General features: G+C 38.7%; 1 protein-coding gene across 3 annotated transcripts; it reads left to right on the forward strand.

Moving 5' to 3' along the window:
• Nucleotides 1–65: 65 nt before the first annotated feature.
• On the forward strand, nt 66–19,236 carry LOC148868272 (Polyketide synthase, enoylreductase family protein). Of its 3 annotated transcripts, none has more exons than XM_088970666.1 (10): nt 66–586; nt 4,926–5,023; nt 11,000–11,131; nt 12,556–12,699; nt 12,800–12,902; nt 13,849–13,948; nt 14,149–14,225; nt 14,313–14,391; nt 17,121–17,239; nt 18,909–19,236. In XM_088970666.1, the coding sequence occupies exons 1-10, from the start codon at nt 408–410 to the stop codon at nt 19,000–19,002; spliced, it is 1,125 nt and encodes a 374-aa protein (XP_088826792.1). In that variant the 5' UTR covers nt 66–407; the 3' UTR covers nt 19,003–19,236. The 3 variants fall into 3 exon arrangements, with proteins under 3 accessions (XP_088826792.1, XP_088826793.1, XP_088826795.1); XM_088970669.1 differs by lacking the exon at nt 66–586 and adding an exon at nt 4,089–4,201; XM_088970667.1 differs by lacking the exon at nt 4,926–5,023 and having other exon boundaries at nt 224–586.
• Nucleotides 19,237–20,715: the final 1,479 nt, after the last annotated feature.

Genomic DNA, 20,715 nt, shown 5'->3' on the forward strand with positions numbered 1-20,715 from the left:
AAAGCCTCTGATCTACGGTTAGAATTTAGTGCCACGATATAATGGTACGTAATGATAACATCGTCATCTTTCATCTCTTCTCGGAGAATGCTAGTGCCACGATATGCGGATTTACGAGATTCCCATGAGACCATCACTGTCCCGTTTAGATATGATCTAGTCATCTAGGCTCCATACATATAAATGACAGTAATAAAATGGAGGAGAAGCATTCGTAGGTCGTGGTGCTAGCATTTCTCGTCTTTACGCGTCAACATCGATACACTGCAGAGTCCAGAGTTCCGGTCAGGAACTTCTAGACTCCAGAGAGAACGATCGATATTCGACTGTAAAATTTCAACAATCTTAAGAGTTAAGACCGGGAGACATACAGTGTAATCTCCGAGTCTCACACAGAAAGAGTTGGTATGGGGTTTTTGAGACTAGTAGCCCCGAAGGCTCTGCGTGCGCCTTCCATCTTCAATGGCTTGCCCAGCGGTTTCCCGCGCAATGAAACAGTCAGCATTCGCGCGTACTCTGCTACTATGTCTCCACCTTCGAAGGCCGTCGTCTATGAACAGCACGGGTCACCTGACCAGGTTACCAGGTGAAATTCTCCCTTCGCCGCTTCTCCCGCTTGGCAAGTTGCAAATTCGACTCGTCCATATTTAACAGATTCGGCTATCGATGTGCAGTTGCAAAATTGCGTAGTTGAGATTTACTGGTTGCAATTTTAGTAGAGCACAATAGTTGTTCACGCTTGGGCTAGTGGATATTGCGCTCTTGACCATTTTTTTTTTCATTTCTGGTATTTACTGCTAATTGAAAATTCAAAAGGCATTCGGTGTGCTGAAACTTTTTGACTCTAGCTTCTTCCAAGGAAGCACTCAACTGAGGTTATCACCATAAGGTTATGCATTGGCTGAAATTACATCATCTCTTGAAGGACTTCTTAGCTGACTTAATTAGAAATTGGAGTGCTATATCTATCCTCCCCTTCCTCCCCTGTGGTACAAGAAAGTTGGGTACCAACGCCAGGGTGAGCCTAAATTTTGATGGAAGCTCTTGGGTAATCTAGGCCAGTCGGGAGTTGGAGTGTGTTCAAAAATGAGGAAGGAAAAGTCTTGGCCCTTTACTCGGGCCCAATTGGGGTGGGAGATTCATTAAGGGCAGAACTAATGACCTTACTTCAAGGTTTGAGACTGGCGAAACAATGGGGAATACAGCAATTAGATGTAGGGGTGCAACTTTTCCGGGTTAGGGTTGGGATTTTGTCAAAATTTCAATAGGCCCAACCTGAAACCTGAGCCCGAAATAGTGTAAACTGTTAACTTGGGCCAACCCGACTTGCACCCCTAATTAGAAGTGGAAGGAGACTCCGAGCTAGTAATAGGGTGGATGCAATCTGGAAACTTGGGAGTTTGGTCTCCTAGGCAGCTTCTAAGATAGATTGTTAGCTAAGCAAGGGAGATGGGGTGCATTTTAAATGGGTAAGAAGGTCAGCAAATGAAATGGCTGACACTTTAGCTAAGCAAGGAGCTACTAGAGAGGCTTTGTTTTGGGCTTGTTTGTAAGTTTTTGCTTTGATATTTCATCCATTTTGTGGGTGGTAAATATGTAATCTTTTCAATTCTTTAATGAAAGTTACCGTTTCCTATAGATGTCCTGCGGGGAGGAAGAGAAGAAGGAAGCTATCTACTCTTTGACCAGTCTTAATCTTCTTATCCATAAGTGAAATGAGGTTGGCAATTACAAGTCATTCTTTTCTAGAACAACAGGGTTTCTAGATTGTTTTTATGTTTTGGTCCAATGCAAAGAAGAGGAGGGGGAGAGACATCTTTGTAAATACACACGCCCACTTTGTCCCCACCTGAATGAAGTTGAATTGGGGGAGGGGCAGGGGGTCTTCATATAGTATTCATCAATCTAGATTCTAGAGAAAATATATGATAGAAGGGGTTTAAGGGATTTAGAGTCCTCAGTTGTGACCTCTTTGTTGAATTCTAAGAAGGGATTTTCCTAGATCCTCAAGGATTTTTATTTTTTGAAAACTGTAAAGTAAAATGCATTAATTAAAAGATCCATAATAAAGACCCCTGTACAATGAGAAATGAACAGAGGATATACAAAAAGCCATCTTATCCCTAACAGCCTTAATCCCCCCAAACGAAAACAAAAAAAACTATCCATTCCTTACAAGCATAAAATTAAAATAAAAAAAATACACTTGGGTATCTGCCTTTAAACATCAGGTGTATTGCCAGCCATGAATGGATCATTCCCAGAATTTTCCTTATAACATCTTCTTTTGAGTTCTGAGTTCCCTCAAATAATCTGTTATTTCTTTCACTCCACACTGCCCACATAACAGCAGCGGTGATGATACTCCATGCCACCTTGCCGGCCTTACTAAGACCTCCCAACCACCAAGCTTCTAAGTGTCCCTTTACATCTGCTGGAAACACATCTTAGCCTCGAATATCTCCACCTAGATGCCTCAAGGATGATAGCAGGGTTTGGACATTTGGAATGGTCCTGTGCTGCCAAAGATAAAGCAGCCTTCTACGGGGAGGTCTATCATGATAAAATTAATACTTGTGAGCAATTACAGTGGAGAAGACCTTTTTGGTGTATCCCCCCTCATTGCTGCCCTTTATGTAAATCATACGGTGAAAACTGTTTCCACTTGCTAATCTCTTGTGTTAGTGTATGTATGTATCTATGATTTGAATGTTTTGCTTTGATCTTTTTGGATGCAGGTGGGTCCCTCCCTCTGATCTAAGAAGCTTATTCTGCCAATCTTTTTTCTGCCCAAGAAAAGGAAGAGGCAAGATATTATGGTGATGCACTAGGATTGGCAATGTTATGGTGCATTTGGGAGGAGAGAAATGCAAGGCTGTTCAAGGATAAAGAGAGAAGTGCAGGATAGGTCATTGAAAACATTTTAATCAAAGCGGCACACTGGGTCAAAACAAGTGAGCACTTCAGTTTGTATACCATTGATGATATACTAACAAACTGGAAGTCAATGGCTGAACCGTCATCCTTGAGAAGACTACCTCTAACAATCCACTGGGAGAAATCAGCAGTTGCTCTTATCAAAATGAACTTTGATGGTGCAGTTTGGGCAATTCAGGAAATTTGGTATTGGGGGTGTTTTTAGAAATGAGGAGGGGCATGTTATAGCACTTTTTTCTGGACCTGTAGGCTATAGAGGTTAAACTAGAGAATAACTTTGGGCAGCTCTAGAAGGGCAAGAAGGGCTAAGTCCTTAACCTAAGGCAAACATAGTTGAAGAAGACTAAAAAGTGGTGACAGGGTGGCTAAAGAGAAACCAAGAAGGGCCTTGGAAATATAGACACACAATAAGGGAAGCAAAAGAAATATTGAGTATTCTCAGTGCCACAGTGGCCTGGTACCAAGATCTGCAAATGCCTTAGCAAATTCATTAGCCAAGCAAGGGGCAACAAGGAATCACTCCCCTTAGTGTCTGGTGCTCCAACACTCCCCCTAGAGTCTCTTTCTTTGTTTGGGAGACCTGTCTCCACAAAATCAACACTTGCGATTTGGTTTAGAAGAAGAATAAAGGAAGACTGTTTATTTCATGCCTGCCGTTTATGTTTGAAAAAAGGTGAATCCACTGATCACCTCTTTCTTCACTGCCCAGAAACTAGGAAACTTTGGTATTACTTCCTAAATCTTGTAGGGTACAGCTGGGTTTTTCCTAGAAGCTTAATTGATTTCATTTGGTATGGAGGGGCAGTGGTCTTGGAAGCAGGGGGGAAATTTCTTGGTGCACTATCGCCTAAGAGTGTTATGGTGTGTTTGGGAAGAAAGAAGCAATTGCCTCTTTGAAAACAAAACCAGAACCATTGAAGATAACTCTCCCACATTACTTTCTTGGGTAATCTGTGGGTCTCTATTTCTGCAAAGTTCAAAGGCTTTTCTCTGAATGATCTTTAAAGAAACTTGGGGGAAATCCTGTTCTCCTCATTTGCACCTTCAAGCAGGTCAATTGCTATTCCTGCAAGGTTGATATCAGAGCTGACTCTAAATTTTGATGGTAGTGCTTTGGGAAATCCTGGAGTTGCTGGAATTGGTGGAGTTTTAGAGGGAGGGAGGAAAGCATCATGTGGGCATATAGTGGCCCAATTGGTGTAGCTGCAGTATGTACAGTGAAAGAAATCTGCCTCTGTAATATCCTTTTGTTGGTTTAGCTGCAGTATGTACATCTCCTTGTGTACCTCTCTTCTTTTTAATATAATCAGTTAACTTTTCTCAAAAAAAAAAAAAAGAGGAATCACTTAATATTGCAGACTAGTTCCCTGGGGGAGTTGTAATCTTTGTACTTGACTGTTTTTTGTGTTAACTGTGGTTAACCCCCATAGTGGGCATTGCTCTGAAATCCATGTAAAAATCTTCTATGATTTAAAGTAATCTTGTTATTTTGGAAAAGAAGGGAGTACCAAATAGGCTTAGAGAATGATTTGTAATTGTAATCTATCCAATAGTCATTTAGGTGTTAGCCTCAATGATTTTCCCCACAAAACTTATGGAGAATAGCAATCTAAGACTTTGGAGAAGGACAAGAAGCTCCACTCACTAAACTGCCATCATTTTCACCACTATACCCTGTGCTATCTCTGATGACTCCTATCTCAGAAGGTCTTTTTTTTTTTTTTTAACTTTGATATCTAAGGACTTGGGTTTCCCAAGAGCATTTGTCAGTGTTAAGAGGTGTACGATTCAACCAATATGCTTTCATCTCTATCAGCTAATTGATCACTGTGACCAATTTATATTATGATTTAACTTCTTGTGGAAAACTCTTCTCCCTTTCTCCTTTTCTTTGTTTTTAATGAAATTTATTCATAATGGATCAGGAGAAACACCAAAAGTTAGCCTTGTTTCCTAAGGAATGTGAATCTTCATTGCCTTACCTGCAGGCTTATTAACCTTCCCCCAGTGGAGCTTAAGGGCAATGATGTATGTGTCAGAATGCTTGCATCTCCAATAAATCCTTCAGATATCAATCGGATAGAAGGTTGTCATCATTTAGATTTTTAAATATTGATTGTTCTTTACATGTGTTCATTTCTCTATCTGCCTGGCTCTGTTTTATTCATGTAAAGAACACTGATGTGGACCCCACTGATGTGGTCCCCACAGTGTTTGTATGGCAGCAATATTTCTGTTAGATATGACAGTGTTAGTTGGTAGTTATTTCAGCTTTATTATTAGTTATTTCTTATTCTATTTGCCATGTCAGCAATAAGGGCAATTCAGCCCTTTTACAGTTAGCCAATAGTTATAAATACTAAGAGAGGGTCGGCAGAAATTATGACATACTCTCTCTCTTTTCTGAAACTCTCTTTGTGTACTTCTTTTCTTCCTCTCTTCTCTTCTTCTTCTCTTCAATTTTTCATCCTTTTTTCTTTTTAATTCAAGACTGATTGTAGTCTAGATCGACTACTTGGTATCAAAGCCGACATAGGAGCTCTTATGCTAGTCTGATTAAGCCGACTGCATGAGAACCACCTAGGTTTGGAAGTTTTTCAACAAGGAAGGAGGGTTGGCTGATTCTTGGAGGTTACTGGTAGTGTGCCGCTGCTACTAAAGAGATTGTAGAAGTTTGGGAGAGTTCCAGTAGTTAGGAAGAATCAAAGAAGCTTCGGATCCTTAAGATTAGGGATTTGCATCAACCAGAAGGTGGCGGCCAGAGATTTTTTCATAAAGTAAGCTTTTTCTTGTGATTCTATTCAGAAAAGATAATCTTGGTTTAGTTTGAGAGGTGCGACTTCCGAATTTTTGTGTTTTCTTTAGGGTTTTGAGAGAAAACCCTAAAATTCAGAACTGTTATTTGTTTCAGATCAGAATTTGAACTGGTTTCATTCGGAATTCTGTTTTTTGTGTTCATTGGAAGAACTAGGCCGGCTGCTATAAGTTGTTTGGGTGTTGTTTCTCTTATTACAGTAATTAAAAAATGGTTTTTTTTTTTATTAATTCTTGATCAAGAATGGAATTCAAGAGTCAAGGGGAAGGTGTTTTTGGGACTAGTAATTTTGGTAACATGTCTGAGAATACATTTCAAATTACAACAGTTAAGTTTGATGGATCAAACTACCTAGAATGGGCTCAATCGGCCATGATGGCCATTGGGGGTAGGGGAAAATTGAGCTACTTGTTGGGAGATGTGAAAGAACCAACTAAGGAGGACCAAACCTATACCAAATGGGTTCAGGGGAACTATTTGGTTATGACATGGCTGTGCAACTCTATGCAACAACATATCAACCGGAACTATTTATGGGCGAAAACAACTAAGGAAATTTGGGATGTCATGAAAGAGACCTACTCCCAACCCCTTAATGTTGCTAGAGATTATGAACTGAAATGTGAGGTTAACAACCTTAAGCAAGGAGAGAAACTAGTCCCAGTTTACTTCTCTACACTGAAATCTTTGTGGCATGAAATTGATCACCTAGAAACACTTGAGTGGGAAAGTCAGAAGGATGCACAGACTCATAGAAAGCAGGTTGAGACTAATAGGGTTTTTGAGTTCCTAGCTGTTATGAATCCTGAGTATGATATTGTGAGACAGCAGCTATTGACAAGAGACAGTGTGACCCTATCACAAGCCTACTCAGTGCATAGTGAAGAGACTAGGAGAAAGGTTATGATGCAACATCAACCCTTCCCACCAGCCTTGGCAGCAGTCAAACCTAAGTCCGGGGGTGATACAGAGAGGGATATAAAGAAGGAAGACAAGTGGGATCTAGTATGTGAACATTGCAAGAAACCCAAGCATACTAAAGACACCTGTTGGAAGCTGCACCCTCATTTAGTCCCAGCAAAACTCAGGAACAAAATGGGCAATGCTAATATGGTTGTTAATACTGATTGTGCTTCCTCATCAGGCATAAAAGGCACACCCCTAGACACCCTAGCTGCTGTTCGGGCTGCCTTGACTCAGTTGGAAAAGGAAGTTGGCAATTCAGCTCAATCATCTTAGTCACCATCAGCTCCCACATCAGCTTTTGCTCATCCAGGTAACACTAAACATTGTTGGATAATAGACTCAGGTACCTCTGACCATATAACTGGCTTGCCATCACTGTTCACTACCTATCACTTATCTTCTGGTAGAGATAAGGTGTCCATTGCCGATGGTTCCCTTGTTCCCATTTCTGGCAAGGGAGATATCAAGTTGTCTAATGCCATATCCTTATCTTCAGTTCTGCATGTTCCTAAGTTTAATACTAATTTGCTTTCAACCAGTAGCATTACAAAACATCAGAATTGTTCAGTAACCTTTTTCCCTGACTGATGTGTTTTTCAGGACTTGGAGACAAGGAAGGTGATTGGGACTGGCCGTGAGACAAGTGGGATCTATCTGCTTGGAGAAAGTTCACATTGGGAAGATAGTGAAAATAGGAAGTCTTTTGTTTCTCAGTCCGTTAGTCAGGTTATGCTTTGGCATAATCGGTTGGGTCATTTATCTTTTTGGTCTTTGAAGAGTTTGTTTCCTGATTTATTTGAGTCTGTTCAGATGTCCAATTTGAGATGTGAGAGTGAGCTTGCAAAGCATTGTAGAACATCTTATTCATTGAGTAATAAAAGAAGTAATAATCCTTTTGATATTGTGTATACCAATGTTTGGGGTCCTTATCATATCACTGCTGTGGGGGGTACAAATATTTCTTGTTGTTTGTTGATGACTATACCCGGTTTTCTTGGGTTTACCTTATGCGTTCTCGAGATGAGGTTTCTACTTTGACCCGGATCTTTCATCAGATGATTTTAACCCAATTTGGGGTCAAAATCAAAATCTTCTGATCCGATAATGCGAAAGAATACTTTGCCAACCAATTAGCCTCCTATTTGCTTGACCATGGGATTATCCATCAAAGTACTTGTCCTCATACACCATAGTAGAATGGGGTTGCTAAGAGGAAGAATAGGCACATATTGGAGGTGGCCAGAAGCATCATGTTTAACTCCAATGTGCTTATTCGTTTCTGGGGAGATGCTATTCTTACAATAGTGTATCTCATTAACCGAGTTCCTTCATGGGTTCTTGACATGAAACCTCCATTTACCCTCCTATACCCTGATAAAGACTTGTTTACTATTCCCCTTAAAACCTTTGGTTGTACTTGCTTTGTTCAGATTCTTGGACCTCATCGTTCCAAATTTGATCATAAGGCTTCCAAATGTATTTTTCTTGGTTATGCACAAACTCAAAAGGGATATTGCTGCTATGAACCCACTTCTAGGAAAAGATTTGTCTCTATGGATGTTACTTTCTTCGAGGATGTACCCTATTTCCCTAAGGTTTCTCCTCAGGGAGAGAGTAGTGAGTGTGGGGTTAACTCATCAAAAGTTCCTTTACCTGTTCCATTGAGTGATGAGGGATGTAATGGGGAGGGGTGTCAGAGGTGCCGGGATTTGAGAGTTTATCACAGGCGGTGGAGGCAGGTTGATTTCGGTCATCAGCAGTCCAGGCCAGCCCAGTTCCTTCTGCGAATCCAGATCCAGGTACTACCGTTCCGTTATCGGATCCGGGTTCCACTGAGATACCTTCCACTGTTGAGCCCTTACTTCCTTTGGATGACCTTGACCTCCCCATTGCAGTCCGTAAAGGCAAACGGCGTTGCACCACATCCACAGCCCACTGCATTTCCCAATTCTTGACCTATGATCACTTGTCCCCCTCTTACAGGTCCTTCCTCACATCTATTGCTGATATTCCTATCCCTAGAACAGTGCAGGAGGCCTTGTCAGTTCCTGAGTGGAAAGATGCAATGAAGGTTGAAATGGATGCTCTTTTAAGGAATAATACTTGGGAGCTAGTTGACCAGCCTAAAGGGAAGAAACCGGTTGGATGTAGATGGATATTTACTGTGAAACATAATGTTGATGGTTCCATTGAAAGGTATAAGGCTCAGTTAGTTGCAAAGGGATTTACTCAGACTTATGGTATAGACTACTTGGAGACTTTTGCTCCAGTAGCAAAGATGACCACTATTAGAGTTTTATTGTCCCTTGTAGCCAGTTATTCTTGGCCCTTGTTCCATATGGATGTCAAAAATGCCTTCATCAATGGAGACTTGCAGGAAGAAGTCTACATGCAATTGCCTCATGGATTTTATGATGCAGACACAAGAAAGAAGGTTTGCCGGTTGAATAAAGCTTTGTATGGACTAAAACAGTCCCCCAGAGCTTGGTTTGATAGATTCAGACAAGCCCTTGAAAGGTTCGGCTATGTACAAGCCCAGTTAGACCATACATTGTTCATTAAGAGAGTGGATTCTTCCTTGACCTTGCTTGCTATATACATGGATGATATTGTAGTGACAGGGAATGATAATGGTGAAATTAAGTCTCTCAGACAACTCCTTCATCAAGAATTTGAGGTGAAAGATCTGGGAGAGCTATGATACTTCTTGGGTATTGAGGTAGCTAGATCTAAACATGGGATTTTTGTTTCCTAAAGAAAGTATGTTCTAGATTTGTTGGAAGAAGCTGGAAAGTTAGGTGTTAAGCCTGTAGATACACCTATTGAACAGAATCACAAGATCAGTGCAGAGGGTGGAGAGCCACTTGAAGATAAAGCTATGTTCCGACGGTTAGTTGGAAAACTCCTCTATCTTTGTCTCACACGACCGAACATCAGTTATGCGGTCAACGTTGTCAGTTAGTATATGCACTCTCCTAGGACTACTCACTTACTTGCAGTTGAGAGGATATTAGCATATTTGAAGAGGTGCCCAGGTAGAGTTATACTATTCAAGAATAATAATCACAGGAGATAGAGGTTTATACAAATGCTGATTGGGTTGGGAGTATTGATGATAGAAGGTCTACCTCTGGATATTGTGCTTTTGTAGGAGGTAACCTGGTCTCCTGGAGGAGTAAGAAGCAAAGTGTTGTTTTTCGTTCTAGTGCAGAAGCTGAATACAGGTCCATGGCTAATGGTGTGGCTGAAATCCTATGGTTGAAATCACTATTTGAGGAGTTGGGTATTGCTTATGAGAAGCCCTTAATGCTGTATTGTGATAATCAGGCTGCTATTAATATAGCTCATAATCCAGTACAACATGACAGAACTAGGCATATTGAAGTAGACCGACATTTTGTTAGAGAAAGGGTTTCATCTCAAGAAGTGTGTCTTCTGTATATCATCTCCAGCATGCAGCTTGCAGATCTTCTCACCATGGCTGTTCCAAGGAAGAAGTTAGAGGCAGATCTATGCAAGTTGGGAATGACAAATATCTATTCCCAACTTGAGGGGGAGTGTAAAGAACACTAATGTGGACCCCACTGATGTGGTCCCCACAGTGTTCGTATGGCAGCAATATTTCTGTTAGATATGACGTTAGTTGGTAGTTATTTCAGTTTTATTATTAGTTATTTCTTATTCTATTTGCCATGTAAGCAATAAGGGCAATTCAGCCCTTTTACAGTTAGCCAATAGTTATATAAATACTAAGAGAGGGTCGGCAGAAATTATGACCTACTCTCTCTCTTTTCTGAAACTCTCTTCGTGTACTTCTTTTCTTCCTCTCTTCTCTTCTTCTTCTCTTCAATTTTTCATCCTTTTTTCTTTTTAATTCAAGACTGATTGAGTCTAGATCGACTACTATTCACTCAGTGGCACCCCTCCTCTAAAACACACAAACACATGCACATGCACACAATGACACATAGCATACACACTATCACGTGTCTCTCTTGATTCTGCTCCTTTTATTTATTTTTTTCTTTGTTTTGTAGGTGAATCATAATTTGTTATTTTAGTAATCTAACTACATTATTTCTTCAAAGAATTTTTATTGACTGTGGATTGTTGCCTCAGATTCTATTATGTAACTCCATATTGTCAATGACATATAAGTTAAAAATTCTTTTTCTTTTCATGTTGTTTCTTTGCTTTGTTTTCCTTACCTAGATCTACCTATTATTATTTATAATAAATGGGCTCTCTTTCAATAACTTTGCATCTCATCTGTTACTATAGGTGTTTACCCTGTGAGGCCTCCATTGCCTGCAATTGGAGGATATGAAGGAGTAGGGGAAGTACATTCTTTGGGATCTGCAGTTAGGGGTCTCTCCCCTGGTGACTGGGTCATCCCATCTCCTCCATCTTTTGGTATAGTCCTTATGCTCTATATTTCTTTTTATTGCTTTTATATTTATTCCTCGCCAGTCTCAAAAATAAGCGACCTCTATTGACCCCTTGCTTTGCCATTTAGCCAGCCCATTGACTGATCTATGGATCCAATTGACATTGATAGCTATATCTCTTTCCAACTCTTTTACCTCCCTCATAATCTTTCTATATTGCCATGTGAGTAAACTGTCATTTCTGAACCAACTCACCACCATTTTTTATTCCCCTTTCACTAGAAAATTTCTATAATTAAAAGCTTTTGCCAGCAAAGATCAAAATTTTGCAACGTATCGGGCCATATCGGCCGATATGTATTGTATCAGTAGGTCACTGGTACATGGAATCCTTGGTGTTTTGGGGTAAACCCCTATTTCAGGGGCTAGACAGTCCTTATACCGAACCCCCTGAATAGGTTAAAAAAAGAACTAAAAGAAATATATAGCATGCTGTTACAAAGTCTAATACGCCCCATCTGGCGTATCGGACTGTATCGATTCTTTGAACCTTGTTTGCCAGTGCCAGTATCAGTTGTTGTAGCACTTCTGTTATCTTTGCTTTTATGAAATTTCCATGGCAAATGGATCCAGAAAATAAGGCAGCGATGATCCCGTTACAATCTCTGTAAATCCCTCCTATGTCTGTGGGGCCTAGATTGCCTCTAGTGCAGCCATCAGGATGCAATGATTTTTATTTTTTTATTTTTTTTATAATTTCTTTTGAAGGGTTACACAATGGGGGATAGTCCATCCCCTGAACCTCCTTAACCCAGGTGCAGGTGGTATTCGGTCCCAAGTCTCCGCTACGACCAGCAGGAGACCTCCTTACTAACCAGCTAGTTGGCACCTTGCACCATCAGAATGCAATGTTATCATATTCATATCAGGTGGCCTCCATTGTGAAAGGACCCGAGTTGTCCTTGTACTCAACATTGTGAGAATATTTAAAAATCAATAACCCACTTTCCCTTTTTCTTAATGAAGCTGTTCTAGTCTTTTCGATTATTTTCCGGCTATGGCATAAGATTTCTTCTGTTCCAAACTCACCTATTTGTACTTGGGTGTTTGGAAGACAATCCTGGCTGCTGTAATAAATACTATTTGGGAGGAAAGAAATGAAAGAATTTTTCAAAACCATTCCAGTGAAGTCAACAGTTTAATTTCCATTTCCTATGGGAAGCTGATCTCCTGGACAGCAGCTGCAAAAGGTCTCCATAGGGTGCTTGGGTCTCAGCTGGGGTCTTGTAGTTTGTTTGAGTTGTAATCCGGTTATTAGGTCCTTGGACCTGGTCTATTGCTCTTAAAGAGGGCTTCTTGTAATCTTTGTTTCCATTTAATAAATTTGCCTTACCTTCTCACCTATTTGTACTTGATCTTCTTTGAAAATGACAAGTATATGCTTCTTAGGGACATGGCAGACTTACATAGTGAAAGAGAAAAATGCATGGCACAAAATTAGTAAAGACATACCTATGGAGTATGCTGCTACAGTAACTGTAAATCCTTTGACGGCTTTACGCATGCTCGAAGACTTTACTGAGCTGAAGCCAGGTACTTTCTGGTTATCATATTTATCATGTCCCAATGTTTCTAACTCAGTTCTGTACATTTCCTTTTACTTTTTTTTCTCTGATCAGTCTGACGTGACTAGGAGATTCTATTGTGCAAAATGGTGCTACAAGTATGGTGGGGCAGTGCATTATTCAGCTCGCACGAATCCGAGGCACCCATAGCATTAATGTCATCAGAGACAGGTGCAACTTTGGAAATTTTGATTCAATTCCTTTATGAACAATTTCGTCTAACTCTGTTAAACTCCAGTTTCAACAAGGTCTAATAAACAATATATATATATATATATATATATATATAGCATTTGGGGGTTCAAACTAAACTTGTCTTTGTCAAGGTTAAACTTAAATGGAGTTAATCCATTGTAACAAGGATGTACCCTAGTACCTAAGCCTTACTGCAACAATTTGGGTTGGCTCCACAAATCTTGCTCAGCCATTAACTCTTTTTGGGAATTGGGATAAAATCTTCTGTTAAATGATATACCTAATAATCTCATAGAGTGGAGGTCAATGCACCAGAGTATCTGAATTTTTTTGGTAGGATGAAAAAAAGCTACACCAAACAGAGGGTAACCCTGTCCCAACAATCCAGAAATAGAATGTAAAACAAATCCCACAAAAACTGGATGTCTTGTAGCCTGACTTAGGAGAAGTCAGTGGTTGTTTTCAAACAGTAAGGCCTAATGATTATCATCCTTCAATTTTTATTCTGTGTTTTCTTATTAGTTTCTATTTTGGATTCAAACTGAATGCCAAGAAGGCCCTCTTTTTGAGCAGTTTGGCTGACGAGGTAAATATTGAGAATCAGTTCAATGTCTTTAGATACAGTGAAAAACCCAAATTGGAGACATGTCACTATCAATGTGTTTAGAATACTCTCAACTCAACCAAACCTTGTCTCAACTATATGAGGAATGTATTTAAAATTATGCATGAAAAAATATACTGTATATTGAATAGAAGCACAAGATATGAATATATACTATATGCCAAATAAAGAAAATGAGTATTCATAAAGGATGGATGTTTGACATGTAAGTTTGATGCAACAAAGCTTCTTACAAATTGTGAACATATCCTTTTTCAAGGATTGTACCTATAGCTTCTATCTCCTGATCTATGGCAGGGCTGGTTCAGAAGAAGTTAAAGACAGACTCAAGGAACTTGGGGCAGATGAAGTATATACCGAGAGTCAGTTAGAAATGAAGAATGTCAAGAGTCTCCTGGTATTGTTGATTGCTTGACTTGGTATTGCTGACAATATTATATTTGGAAGGGGTTTGTCTGATGCATTTTAGCTTCAGTAATGGTTTTGCCTCAGATTATATTTTATTGAGATTGATGTTCTGTTTATATTTTTATTAGATTTTACAGAAGTTTCTTTCATTCCTTTTCTTTTTACTCATGTTTAAATTTACTTTCATAGGGTAATCTACCTGAACCTGCCTTGGGATTCAACTGTGTTGGTGGAAATTCTGCTTCTTTAGTCCTCAAATTCTTAAGGTAAATCTTGCTTTTAATTCCTAAATAAAATTAAGTTTTTTTCCCATATCAATTTGTTCCTTCCCTGATGAAATTATATTTATGCAGGCAAGGAGGAACCATGGTAACATATGGTGGAATGTCTAAGAAACCTGTCACAGTATCAACTTCCTCTTTCATTTTCAAGGTAATGCCTTAGAATAAATTTTGTGAGCATTACCTTGTCATTCTTAACAATAGCATAAAGCATGATGTCAGACATTCTACCATTTGGGAATCAATCAAAGTCTTGTTACAGATATAATGGACCATGGGGTGTATGTGCTCAAGAATTAGAATTTCATGTGCACGCATCTTAAAAACTGATGGATTTTATCACAATGACGTTATTAGCAAAGAGGTGTTCAGAGACTTCTCCACTGATGATGTAGTGGTTGATAAACATATTGATGCTTACCATGTTAAAACCCCCAAAACAACTGCATACAATCTTTTTCATCTTGAGTGTTTAGATGGTGACCAATCCCTATCATGGGATTGGACCAAAAGTCTCCCTTGGAATCCAGAAATAAAGGAAAAAAAGGTCATGGTTGTTGGATAATTATGATGCTTTCCCTTATAGGGTCCTACATAAATACTTAATATGGACAAACCTAATTGTCTCTCAAACTCAAGTTAAAGTTCTTTTTTAGTTCTTAATCACTCCTACCTAAGTACACCAAATGGCCAATCCTTGTATTGCCTCAAAGTTGTATTAAAATTGTTTCTTAGTTCTTAATCTCTCAGGCAGGTCACAATCTAGTTGTTTAGTTTATTGTGTTTTATTATGTTATAATTAACTTTGCTTAGAAGGCTTTAGATTTAAATGATTTTTTTGATAAATAGATTTAAATGTTTAAATGTATGTCCAGTAGGATTTGAGTAAATCCGTTGTAGTCTACTTGGTGTTTTTTCTGATCCCTCAGGGAGTTCAGATATTTTATCTCCCCTTCTTTGTATTTTAACCTCTTATATTAATGAAATGCTTCCTGTTGTTGATAAAAAAATGTCCAGTAGGATTTGACTTTAAAAGATTACAGAGACATATATTGAGGTCAAAGATGAACCATGACTATTTCATGGGTTAATTCTAACATTCTCCCTCAGCTGGTCTGTTTCGGTGGTAGAAGGTGATTGCTGTGTACTACCTATATGGCCATTCTTTGATGGTTAACAGACCATGATTCCTAGGTGCCTGATAAGACAGGCAAAGGTTTTGGTATTAACATGGGCTGCTTGTTAACATCAATCATTTGATCTATTAATAGCCTAGCTGATCCCTTAGCTAGGGAGGAAACGATCTGATTTAAGAGCGGGAGGTCTGGGGTTGAATTTGTAATCTTGCTTCTTGTTTTAATGAGGTTTCATCTATAGTTTAGCTTCAGCTATTATTTTCTAGTTGTTCCTTTCACTCCAAATCTATTTGGTATGAAGGATTTTTTCACACTTCATTAATAAATTATGATCGGTGTTGCTAATAAATGGCCCTACTTTGTCAATACTGAAACAGGATTCATTTAAAATTTAATACAAAGTGTAATTTAAATCTTCACTAGGATACATATTACATAACCTTTTTGCCCTCTTGTTTTCTTTTTTTTTTGTGGAAATTATTGGTTTGGTTTTCATAGTGCACTTGTCTATTATTTATTTAATGCTATTTTAATTATATACTTGAATTAAATATGAACTGATGGTTGTCCATGAATGGATTGATCCCTTCCTGATCTAATTTATTGTGTCCTATTTTCTGCCCATTTTAAGACTAATTTCTTGTCAAAAATGGATCAGCAAATGGTTTTCAAACAAGTTTTGAGAGAAATTAGACAGTTAGCAAGAGATGTTGAGGCATCATTCAGATGGGTTATATAGATCAGCAAATGGTTTGGAAAATGCTCTCACCAAACAAGGGGTATCTAGGGAACAGTTTTTTTGGGCTTCTCTGCTTGATGACATTAAGGGGCTGGCTCAATGGAGCTGTAATTTTGTATAAGATGGCGCAACGGTTGGGTTGGTCCATTGTAACCTGGGTGACTAGGGTTCAATTCTTGGAAACAGCCTCTCTGTATGTGCAGGGGTAAGGCTGCATACATCTGTCCCTCCCCAGACCCCGCATTGGTGGGAGCCTTGCGCACTGGGATGCCCTTATTCTCTACAGCAGAAACTCTATTTTTAGCCTTGTTTTTCTTAGGGCGAGTTTGGGAGGGCTGAAGCTTTGATTGAGCTACTTTTTTTTTTTTTTGATCAATAACACTTTCATTAAATCATCAATAGAAGATTTACAAGAGGAAGACAAACATACTTATCTTCCAAGAGCAACTTTGATTGAGCTACTTTCACTGAGCGGCTTTGAATAAGCTACTGAAACAAGCTTCACCAGAAAGCCAATTTTTTTGGGGCTGAAGGACAGAGTATTTGGGTTTTTCAGGTTTTTCACCAAACATAGCTTATAGGCTGTCTGTATGGGGCCCACCTCATGAAGCCATAAGCCATTGGAAGCCCTCCCAAACAGGCACTTAATCTTGAAAAACATTAACCCTTGGTTGATGCTATCCTGATTTCTTCATGCTATTTTATTTCAAACCTACCTTCTCTTGACCCTAACAACCTCTTCAAATTTTTTATTCAAATCTTCACTCAAAGCATTATTTCTATACACCTTGTTAGTATGATTTGTATTATCATCCTTATCTTGTACTACACATTTCTTTCAATTCTTTCAATGTTAAGTAGGTTTTCACTTCTTGGGTAACTTTGTATCATTGGCCTGGTATTTGAGACAAACAAGTATCATTCTGAGAAAATTCTTATGTGTCACTGAAATCAATAAAAGTATGTTGGTATTTGCTCATAGGCTTCATTTTAATCTATGTGCAGGATCTTTCCTTGCGTGGGTTTTGGTTGCAGAAATGGATGGGTTCTGAAAGAGCAAAAGATTGCAGAGTTATGATAGATTATCTTTTGGACCTAGTGCACAAGGGAAAATTCAAATACAAGTATGTTTTCTTCAAAGAACAAGAACCATATTTCTAGTGCTAGCAGTAGAAGTTGCTAATACCAGACACAACAAACTGTACTTGCATCCACCAACTCATTGATTCTGCTGCCTGTTTAATGAGCCACTTACTAGATATGCAATGCCCCCAAACTCATGTTCATCTGGTAAACCCAGATTGCTGGTCCAATGATCACATTTTTTATTATCCATCCAAATATGCTTTCTAATGGCATCTCTGGGAGGTGTATGCAGAAAGAACATGGTGGCATTAATGAATTGGCTAACCTGCATGTGCCACCAAGAACTTAGTCTTGGCCATGGTGTGACCTAGAGGTGTGGATTCAAAAGAAACACTGATGTTTAATCAGTTGGTTAACATGTATATGCCAACACCATGAAGTTAGGGAGACCTCATTATGGCATCTCCAGAGGCGTATTTTATTTGTAAAAGGATCACAGTGGCATCGATGAGTTGGTTAAATTCTATGTGCTGGCAACCTGGCACGTAGTGTTTAGGCTCTGGGAGCTTGTAATTGGACATGTGTCCTTCAGACCATGAATGGACCCCAAAATAGGTACTTACTGGGTATAAGTTGATTCAAATGGACAGTTTGTGGAGAGAGAGATGGATATTTAATATTTGAAAGTTGGTGCTTTTGGATTTTAAGTGATTCTTGTGATGATTCACTCGTATGAAAGTTCTGGTTAATTTGTTAAGCCAAAGTTGGTGAATGTTTTGGAGTGTGGATTCAAGTGTCAATCATGTTTTAGGTCTATTTGGTTTGGTTTACAGGCTTCCAGTTTGGCATATGTCTTGTATTAGTTATTTTTGCTTTCTTTTAAGGGTTGGTGAATGCTTCAGTTCAATACATTTATGTTTTTTTTTTTTTTTTTTTCTTTAGGGCGGTCAAGGTTTTTAATGTTTTGAATTTTGTTGATATGATGGTAGGGGTTGGTTTGAAGGGAGTTAAAGCAGTGATTTTTTTTTGGTGCTGCGTGCTTTCATCTTTGATGATTGCAACTAGGGCTGTGTTTGGTTGCAATGCAAATAAATTTGCACTTATGCAAATGGCAGTGCAAATGATTTGAGTGTAAATTCTGACCTATTTTTGTTTCAAATTTTAGCTTATTTTGTTTGATTGCATTACAAATGAAGTAAATTAAGACATGAAGCCGAATAAAGTAAAATCCAAAACAAAATTAAACAAGAATTTGCATCTTTTACATTTGCATTTTCAGGCATTTGTACTGGTGCAAATAAATATGCACTGCAACCAAACACAGCCTAATGTAATTTTGTTGCATTTATTTGGTTGATAAATAAAGGAAATTTTATTTAAATAAAGAGCTGTAGAGATAAGAACATCAAGCTGAATTTTGGCTTAGGAAGTACTTGAGGTGGGAACTGGGAACCATATGGGGCAGGCCTTCATCCTTATTTTGCCTATGTGATACTTAGTGAGGTAGAGATGCATGGACGGGATCTTGGACCCTGCGGTGTCAGACCCAAAATTTTCTATCCATGTAATGGTCTTAGAAAGTATCTAAGATGACTAGCTTTCTATATTCTTATCCAACAATATGTAAGGTATATTCTGGTTTGTTGATCTTCGTTCGTTTTGGTGTCACATAGAGTAGATTGATATGTTGGAACACTCTTTTTGCAGGATGGAGCTAGTACCATTTGATGATTTCCATGTGGCACTGGATAAGGCACTTGGAAAACTAGGAAGCCACTCTAAACAAGTTCTTAGATTCTAAATGGGGAGGCAGGCAGAGAACTTCATGTTTCTTGCTTTCTGTAGATATTTGGAGAAACAAAGTTGATGCAGATATAAAATGCTAAATGCTTTCTCATTTCTTTTTTTCTTTTCCTTTTTTCCTGAGATCTGCTCTTTGAGAAACAAAATGTTCATTATGTTCCAGATTTCTTTTTCCTAGGCAAAAAGTATATTAATTATTTAACATTAATATAACATCAGATCGTTCATGTGAGCTTTGCATATTATATTTACAGGCATTAAAAGCGAAGGTGTGAGCTAACACCCCTACTTATGAACTGAAACTTTACAAGGTCAAAACGTCTTAGCAGTGTAGGGAAAATGTTCGCATAAATTTGATTTATCCACGAGTAATCCTTGTTGGAGTCATTAAGTTTATCTATAAGTTCTTTGGCATCAGAAAAAAACTGAGATTTGCTTCTGTTGATTGCTTTATTTCGATAGCCTCCTGAAGCAATATAAACATTTGTTGAAGCATGCTGGAGAACATACCCAATTCCGGCTGTACCTGTGTTAGGGTCATATGATCCATCTGTAAATAAATAAAACTAAGCATTTTCGCTTTTACAAGGAAGATTAGATGTTGTTAATGGACCACTGAGATGCAAAGTGTTCTCCTCGTGAGTTCCCATAAACCTCTTGATTTGATTTAAGATGTCGTGGGGTTGAAGGTGGATATTATTATGCAGCTTGTCATTACGAGCCCTCCAAACATGGTATAATGCTAATTGTAAAAAAAGAAGTACCTGTTCACTTGTTATTTGTTCAGCATGAGAGAGGGGTTAGATAGCCATTTGGTGAAAATTCTGTGTAATGGCCAAATTTGAATCCCTTTGGGTTAATACCAATTTGTAAAGCACACCATAAAGCCCTAGCGAAAGGGCATTTGAAGAATAGGTGATGAAATGATTCTTCTGAATTTTCACATAGAATACAGGTGGTTTGTCCATTGGGTATCCACTTGGCCTGCTTATCCTTGGTTAATATTCCATCCTATAGTGCCTTCCAAAGAAAAACTTGATAATGACATGGAATTTTGGTTTTCCAAATATGTGACCATTTGAAACTGGTTGCTGATGCGGATGAATGGATGTTCCGAAAAGTTTGATATGCCGATTTAACAGTGAAAGCACTTGAATTGTTCTTTTTCCATAACAAGGTATCAGATGATAGGCAGGGGTCAGGTTGTGTTTGTAGAATATTTCAACAGACTCCCTGTCATAGAACTGAAGGAGAAAGCTTAGGTTTCAGGTGCCATCAAGTTGAAGCAATTCTGCCACCATAATTTGTTTAACATTTAAAACTTCATTATGATTGTTTCTTATTGGAATTCCTCCTTGGATAGTAGGCACCCGGGGACCGTTTAGAGCATCAATCTTTGTCCCATCTTTGACTAGCCATATCAACTCACTCTAAAGTACCAACAATCTCAACTGCATGATTTCGCCAAAGTGAGTGGTGAGCTTTTGGCTTTGCAAGAAAACTACTATTATGAGGAAAGTATTTGGCCTTGATACGCCAAGACCATAGATAATTGGGATGCTTCATCCATCTCTATATGTGTTTGAGTGGTTCCCAAACACTGCCTTGTTCATACTGGAGTTTTTGAAACCAAGACCTCCCTTAGCTTTTGGAATGCAAAGTTTGTCCCATGAAATGGTGTGCTTGTTATCTTGGCTGCTTGAGCCATTCC

This window comes from Nelumbo lutea, chromosome 2 (genome assembly GCF_056320005.1).
Source record: "Nelumbo lutea isolate HS-2025 chromosome 2, American lotus-T2T, whole genome shotgun sequence".
Taxonomy (NCBI): domain Eukaryota; kingdom Viridiplantae; phylum Streptophyta; class Magnoliopsida; order Proteales; family Nelumbonaceae; genus Nelumbo; species Nelumbo lutea.